This window comes from Pteropus alecto, unplaced genomic scaffold (genome assembly GCF_000325575.1).
Source record: "Pteropus alecto unplaced genomic scaffold, ASM32557v1 scaffold45, whole genome shotgun sequence".
Lineage (NCBI taxonomy): Eukaryota > Metazoa > Chordata > Mammalia > Chiroptera > Pteropodidae > Pteropus > Pteropus alecto.
This window is the reverse complement of record NW_006442491.1, coordinates 4286704-4295231: the sequence shown is the minus strand read 5'-3', so window position 1 is coordinate 4295231 and position 8528 is coordinate 4286704. Positions and strand designations below refer to the sequence as shown.

The 8528-nt window shown below is 38.0% G+C and overlaps 1 protein-coding gene across 1 annotated transcript in view; it reads right to left on the bottom strand.

Moving 5' to 3' along the window:
* Positions 1-272: 272 nt before the first annotated feature.
* DZANK1 (double zinc ribbon and ankyrin repeat domains 1) overlaps positions 273-8528 on the bottom strand; it is a 77868-nt gene continuing 69612 nt past the window's right edge. The window contains exons 19-22 of the mRNA XM_015597022.2: positions 8470-8522; positions 7817-7944; positions 1648-1722; positions 273-1249 (exon numbers count right to left, since the gene is read on the bottom strand). Of these exons, the coding sequence (XP_015452508.2) occupies positions 1126-1249; positions 1648-1722; positions 7817-7944; positions 8470-8522 (380 nt within the window). The 3' untranslated portion in view covers positions 273-1125. The remainder of the gene's footprint in view (positions 1250-1647; positions 1723-7816; positions 7945-8469; positions 8523-8528) is intronic.

Below are 8528 nucleotides of genomic sequence, written 5' to 3'. Positions count from 1 at the left end.
GAGAACTTTGGGAAGATCGTCCAGGCTGAGCAAAGCTGATATGGTGCAAACCCACCCAGACACCAAATCAACTGATCACACTCCACAGGTCTCCTCAGACACTGGTTAGTTACCCTTGCAGCATCTCCCCCAGCACAGATTGCCGAGGTTCTGAACAGGGGAGCCAGTACCGGCCCTCAACTCCACTTGGGGCTTAGATTCCAGACTCTGTACCTGCCCTCCTTATAGACAGTCAGTCACTCATGGGAAATAAAGGGATGATAGCAACCACCTCAACAAAGTCTGATTTTTATTGTGCTAAATTAATTATTCCATATTAATGAATATTCCAGTTATATACATTAACAGAAACAATTTAGGGGCTTTACAATTCAATTCAACCCCCAACATTGAAATGATAATCTGAAAAAAGAAATGAGTCAAAATTACACATTCCTGCAAATGGTTTATTCAAAGCTTATTTGTCGCCAAAGAATAAACCATAATGGAAATATTGATAACAAGAAAAAAAACTTTTACATAAACTCAATCTTTATATACTACCTACAAGATATATCAAGCAAAAGAACAAGATGCAGAACAGGTGTGGTTTGCTACTATTTGTCTTAAAAGAGAGAAAAGAATATATATGTGTTATCTATATTTATATTTATGTATATTCTATATATATACATATGCATGTAGTATATATATGTGCTTATATAATCCTATACCATTTCTGGAAAGACATAGATGACACTGGTGTCATTGGTGGCCTCTGAGGAGGCGAAGTAGGTGGCTGTAGGACAGAAGTGGGAGGGAGATTTTTCACTACATAATACTTTATATTTTTAAGCTTTGACCATGTGCAATTATTATCTATTAAAAAAAAACTTAAAAGAAAATTCTTAAATAAGCAGCAATAAATCATTAAAAACACACATTAACTTCATCACCATCCAGGGCACATTGGAAATGCCCATGTGGCATTGGTGGCTTACGCTGTCATATATTTAAAAAAAAGTCTTATGAGTTCCTCTCAACATCAATTCCTAAACCTCGAATATACATTTCAGAAAGAAATGAACGAAAAACAGCCAGAGCTGGATGGTTTCTTTAAGTGAAGCCCTGCAGAGGTCCTCAGGTCTAACAGTCATCCAGGCCAAGCTGAGCAGCAAAGAGCGAGATGATGAGGTCATCCCCAACTGTCAGAGCCAGGTCACGGGCTGTCTGGCCTCTTGTGTTCTTCTTTTGAAAGCTTGCATTACATCTGCAAAAGGAACAGGGGTGTATTGAAGGACGTGAGCACTGGACCTGAAGGCCTGGTTCTTCCCTGACACGGAGTCCAGTCTGGGAGCCTCCTGGCCCCACTTTCCCAAGCCTATCCCCAAGAGGCCATAATAACTCCTCCTCTCAAGGGTGGCTCTACCCTAAAAGCTTTTGAGGGACTCTGTGATTTCAAATGTTCAGTTGCTAATCTTGGCCATTGGTTCCCACTGCATCAAAGACCTACAACCAAGTGTGTTTAAGGAGGGGGTGACTTAGTGCCTGGGAGCCATGGTGGGATGGTGGCCTCCATTCACAAGGTGAACTGTTCAGGGCCCTCTGAAATCAGTAGGGGAATCACTGTGGCCCTCAGAAGTCTCCCCCAGAGACCAGAGAATGTACCGTAGTAAAGCACTGACACACTCTCTTCCTGCCAGGCCGAGCAGAGTTGCTTCATGAAGAGCTGTATTTTGAAGCCTGTTTGAGAAAAAAAAATTCTGGGTAAATCTTTAGTTAGCATCATTAAGCGTATGACCAAAGGGGCCTTGTTTTCACCTAATGACCTACTTAACTAACTAACCTGAGACAATCTCTTGGGTCTCCCCTCTCTGCCTCCTCCCCTAGGACACTATGATGATGGGTAAGCTTGGATATTAGATAGAAACCAAAAAGTCTATAAATACATTCATTTTTTAAAGGTGAGAAACCCTACAATGATCTGGTTTGTATTTGATTTAAAAAATGCTAATAAATAGTATTTTAGTAAATTTCCTGCCAGAGTTTACGGAGCATATGGAACATAGTCTCACCTTGGCTTAGCCCTCTTGGGCATTGTCTATATGATGATAACCTTTCAGAGCTGAGGCTCCTATTCTTGTATTAGAAAAATGACCTTGGTTTCAGTGAGTTTAGTTTGCATGATAGGAAGCAAACACCAGTCTAGGAACCCAGAGGGCAAGCCTGAGAGGTCAGACGGAGCATATTTTATTACATGGCAAACTGTTTATCCACTTTGCCTGGTCAGGTTTGGCCCAGAGAGGGACTAGTGGATGGCATCTGAGAAAAACCCTCAGCATCAAAGAGAAAAACTGAGACACACAAACATAAGAAATTTAAAACAAGATGAAAACCTAACTGGTTTGACTGAAGATGATGACTGAAGACAATATCAGACAAAAACATGAGGCTATGAAGAAGACACAATCGGAATAAAAAGAAGCTCTTAGAAAGTAAAAAATATCATTGTTGAAATGAAAAGTAGTCAATAAGAGAGTTAAAAAAATCTCTTAAAACAGAGAGAAAAAGGGAGATGAAAAATATGAAAAAATAGTAAAAAGAAAAATAAAGAAGAGCAATTCAAGAGAGTCAGCACCAAACTTAAAGAAATTCAAGAGAATAGGAAAAAAATGGAGGGGAGAAAGTTCCAAAGAGATAATAGAAGAAATTTTCCCTGAACTGAAGGGAGACATGACTTTTTAAACTAAAAGGGACAACTGAGTGAATGAAAAACAGCATATCAAAAAACACCATTGTGAAATTTCTTTCACAAAGAGATTTTCTTAACTCTCTTATTGACTACTTTTCATTTCAACCATTGTGAAAATTAAGGATAAATACTTCCAAGAAGAACAAATAAGTCACAAATGAACAAGAACTTGCTGTAGAATTTTCATTGGCAATGATGGAAACTAAAAATCAAAAGAGCAGGCTTTCTAAGACTTGAGAAAAATTATTTTGATCACAGGAATGAGTATCAATGTATTAATCAAGAGCGACGAGAAAATAAAGTTACTTTTATACCATTCGAGGGTTTAGAAAGTTTTTTCTATACACCTTTTCTGAAGAAGCCACCTGAGGCCACCCTCTAACCTGACAAGGGTCAAAATCAAGAAAGAGGAAAATGTGAACAATAACTACAGAAGATTTCCAATGGAAAGAAATCTCATGAGGCATCTTATCTTCAAAGAAGTTTGACTTTCCCAATTGTTCAAGAGCTGCATTTAACACTAGGTAAGACTCATTATGATCTCAGCATCTTGAGTTTATAGTCAGCAGAACAATCCAAGAAAAGTGTTCACATAGATTCTGCAAACAATTTTTTTCTTTTTTACTGGATTAATAATTTTTATTTTTGGAATTGTTGTGGCAGCTTTCTCCCTGGATCATAAAACGTTTCCTCTTGAAATGACAATGATTGCTACTGCCACTATTTTTCTTATCATTGTTAGCATGATAAACTGCTGTACGCCGAAATTCAGAGGAATTTACTGTTTCCCAACTAAAAGAATCATGGATGTGTAGAACTGAACACAATGAAATTTAGGCTTTAACAACTGAGAAACCAACAGTCAGCACCTGCCTATAATCTTATCCAAAATCTGGATATCTCTAGGGCAGAGGTCCCCAACCCCTGGGCCACCAACCCAATCTGTGGCCTGTAGGAACCAGACCACACAGCAGGAGGTGAGCAGTGGGCCAGAGAGTGTAGCTTCATCTGTATTTGCAGCCATTCCCCAGCGCTAGCATCACTGCCTCAGCTCTAGCTCAGATCATCAGGCATTAGATTCTCATAGGAGCACTCGTCCCCAGTGCCAAAAAGGTTGGGGACCACTGTTCTAGAGCTTTGGACCTTTTTAAAGTCTCTTGAGCATTTTAAAAAAGAATAAACACTGGTTCTTAAAAAAGAAAAAAATTCCCATAATGACCTCTGTGTAGCAGAGCTGGAAAGCTGTCAGGCAAAACCTGAATAAGAAGTATACTCCAAGAAGGCTGTCTCTAAGAATGGCATTGAAAAAGTAAGAAATCAGATAGAACTATGAATGTAGTAGAGGCATGTTCTTTTTCAAACCAGAAATAACAAAGGCAATCAGAAAGTGCAGAAAAATCAAAGACACAAAAATTATATAAGTTATTCACGGTTTATAAAAGAAAATAAGATCTGACATGATCCTGAATAATTGATGGTGTGTAAGGAGAATCCATTTCACATTTCTGATAAGACAATTCTACTTTGAGTGGCCTAGGGGTCATTATCCTGAACCCACAAACAAAAAAAATGTAGTCATAGCATACCACTTGGTTCTGCAATGCACAATATTTATGTAGCTATTATAATACAACTTGTTCTCTGTGCTTTTCAACTACTGGAACAAATAATACAAACTGCTTTAAATCTAATTGTTTTAAATATAAGGGTGATAGGCTTTGTAAAAAGTAAGCATATACTAATACAAGTTGTGAGAAGAAAGGGGAAGGAGAGGTCGAGGTAAAGGTTGAGAGTACTAATATAAGGTTATACGCACTTATATACAAGGCAGTGAAGAAATATTGAGAGATGATAGTCAAAATATAGGAGTTTAGGCATATTATTTATACTTATAACAGTAATTATTAATAACAGTAATTAATAAAGAAACCAAAAATAATAATAGAATGATCAAAACATGAAGGTGGGGATGGAAACGATCAGGTGGGGTGAGCAAGCCAGATCATCTATCACAGCAAGAATCAACAGATAATGTCTAAGCATGCCAAATCAGGAAGTATCAGTTTAAGTGTATTATTTAGTGATAGATATGTAGCTGACTCTCAGGAGAACTTAAAAAGATTTAAATGTAGTTGTCCCTAGGGACAAGGAATGGGGATAAGAAGTGCGGGTAAAGGAGGACTGCTAAGCCCTTATATAGGATTTGATTTTTCAATCATGTGCGCATCTTACTTTGATAAAATTAAAAAAATTATTTGGTATGTAAGAATTGTTTTTAATAAACAAGTACAACTTACAAAATCTCTCTAATGGACTAATCATAAAGAAGGCACTCTCGTTTGACTGGACCAAAAATAAATGAAGCTGGTGAGCAAACCTCTCCAACACTGTTCTGCATCTAAAGCAAGTCTATTCCAGACTAATTCTGTAGGGGTGGGACCTTTCCTAGACATACCCGCTATTCTCCTACCTGGCTTTATTTTCTTTGTAGCACTTCTCATTCTCTGAAATTACTGATTTATTTGCTTACTTGTTTATTGTCTGTCTCTTCCACTAAACTGTAAGTTCCATGAGGGAAGAAACGTTGTCTTCATCCCTGCTGTATCTCCATCACCTAGAATGGTGACTGGTACATAGTAGGTGCTCAATAACCACTAGCAAAATGAATACATTAATGAAAAGAATGAACAAACAAATTAAGGGAAGGGGTGTTGCCTCCAAGATTGAAACCCATATAAGTTGCAAGAATTTTAGGTAAATATGACTATGAACCTCCCCATTCAACTGTGGCAGGGTAACTCCCTGCCTGATTTGAGCACCAGAATCTGAACTGTCTACTTAAATAGATGGCTTTCCATTTTCGAAAGTAAATGAGAAACTTAGTACTTTTACTGATTTTCATTGCAACAGCACTCTAAGCATTTAACCATCCTACTGTTTTTAGATCTTATCTAGTTTTAAATCTTACCATTTACATAATTACAGCTACTGAAATAACTTATTTGGCCAAGGCTCCTGGTGTCAAGCAAATCTAAACAGTATGATCAGCTAGTTTTTCCTCATATTCCCCCATAGGCAATAAATGAAAATGTCAAAGCAATGTGCCTTATGACAGAATTTCCATGAATTGCCAAAGGTTTGCCCATTGGTTCCATATAGATAGTTCCTTCAAGCAACTAAGATTTGGGGATCAGCTCTCATATTATTGTTGGTGGTGATGATGACATTATTATTATTGGTTTATTAGATCAATATAACTGACCTATATCCCCTGTCTGATAGCTATGTGAAGCCATCTCCTTACCAAGGGCCATGTTAGATTGTCTCTTAAAAGCTCAATGTATATTAAGAACAGTCTCTAGATCCTTGCTACTCAAACTGTGGTACCTGGACCATTGGCATCCCCTGAGAACATGTTAGAAATGCAGAATCTCAGCCCCTTTCCCCAGATCTATTAAATAAGCATTTTGACAAGATCCTTGGGTGATTCATATGCACATTAAATTATAAAAAGCATTTATCAAGTTCATCTTCTTAGAGTTTGATACATTAGAATACATCATGCTTTTTTTTTTAATATGAAAACTCAGACTTAGGAAGACTTGGTGACATCTATTAATGGCAATAGAATATAGAACTTAAATTAACTTAAATTCTATTAGCCATTTCTAACACCTTTCACCCTGGGTTTCTGTTATTTAAGGTCCCACTCATCCTCATATCCTATGTCAATTATCGTGTAGTCGATATTTTCCATTCAAAGCCTGGTTATCTTTTTCATAATCACAGCATCATGACTGTTACAATTTATTAATGTCCAATTATTAGGCTCTTCATAGGAACTACCAATACATGATCTCACTTTCTCCTCCAACCAATTCTATGACATAAGTGTTATTATCCCCATTTCACAGATGAAAAGACCTAGCAAGAGGAATGTTCATTTTCTAGACACTTTGCTCTCCCCCCGCATCTACACTGTCCTCTGTCACTACAGAAGAGTCTATTTTCCCTCTCTCTGTTAATCTCCTCCTTATCTTTTATCTTTCCTTTCTCTCTAGTGACATATGGCTTGTTTGTCACTTCCTTCCTCAAAGTATGTGGGTCTTTATAAGGCATTTACCATTTGAACTTAGATATATTCACGGGATTGCCGCATCTCCTAAGTAGACTTATGATCTTATTCTTTCACAACTCTCCCTAAACTGAAAGCAGAGTGTGCATTCTATTTACAGTATAGTTTTGGAAAATGATGAATTGTGACTCTGCCAACTCTAATTTTGTACATTGCTCATCAAACAATGTAGCTCAAATATAGCGAGTGTGCTACATGGAATACACCTTCTTATCAGAACCCCATGCTTCAGAGTAGAGATGATACTCAGTGCATCTGTTCTTCTGAGTAACTGGTGTTATCTCATCAGACCTTCGAGAACACGTTTTGTACAGCAGGTATACTGTGGTGTTCCTGGAATTTGTATTTTAAATAAATTTTACTATTAATGCACAAATAATACAAACTGTTTTAAATCTAAGCATCATGGTGAATTAAGGTACATTCTCTCTTTGTAAATCTTGAATTACCTAATAGAATAAATCTCCACAGCTGAATCTCTAAGAAGTAGACTGATGGTTGCATTTTTCTCACCTGAGTCTGTGTTTCTGAAGTCTGCTGGTAAGAGGTGTCAGCTTTCATGGAGTATGTGTACTTCTTAGCTATTTCCTTTTTGTCTGATATGAGTTTATTCTGATAGAAATGATACAAACATGGGAAACAGAAACACTAGGGAAGGGCTTTCTGCTACCTGCCAAACTACTTAATGGAACCTATCTCACATTGGGACCACCTAGGCTGCTACTAAAATTTAGCCAAACTAACGGTCCATTTTAAAAATTTTATTTTGCCCAAATTTGGAAAACAGAAGGAATTGAGTCTCTTATTAAGGCCACAGTGGGTTCGAATGGTTAAGTGAATCAAATTGAACAGGGCGTGCATACAGATTGATTCTGCTGCGGCAAAGCCCCTGAGGTATTGGCTGGCTGCAACATGGCACCAGAACTCTCCTTTCATTGTGTCTCACTTACGGTCCCCACTGCTGGTCGATGTCTGCTCCTCTTTGCACAAGAACTGGGATCACTTCATGGTGCTTATTGATCACAGCCACGGTGACAACGGGTCGGTCTTCATTATCACTGCAGTTGGGATCTGCTCCCTGCAGCGTATGGAAAAGAACAAGCCTGCTACAAAACCCTGCACTCAGCAGCATCCAATTATTATCCTATTTAGTAACAAACATCCTTGATGGACCTAAACTGTTTTAAAGCCAAACAGAAGAGAGTCAGGAACTCCAAGACCAACATATATTGGACAAAGCTGCCATGTCACTCAGGCAATAAAACTTCTGTTACCACACCAGGAGGGGCAGGCACTCTCAGATAACCTCATTTCTTTAGGAAACATGAAGGTAACATGGGGTCACAGACCAGGATTCAGTCCACCTTCATGCACATTATTTTGGCTCATGTGTACTTTTCTGCCTATTTTCTTTGCTATAAAAACTAGCAACAGATAACAATTCATGTAAAGCTTCTTACTAGTCATTTAACTCATTTCCAAATAGTTTTTAATTAAATGACACTGCAGTGATCACAATATTGAACAAAACTTCCACCTGAAAGAGACAGAGGCAGAATGCCAGGCCAAAATCCTCAGAGACTTGTTCTTTTGCTGCACTTACGTCATCAAGCAGCTGTTCAATCACAGAGACCCTTCCATCCCCTGTTGGTCCGACTTCCT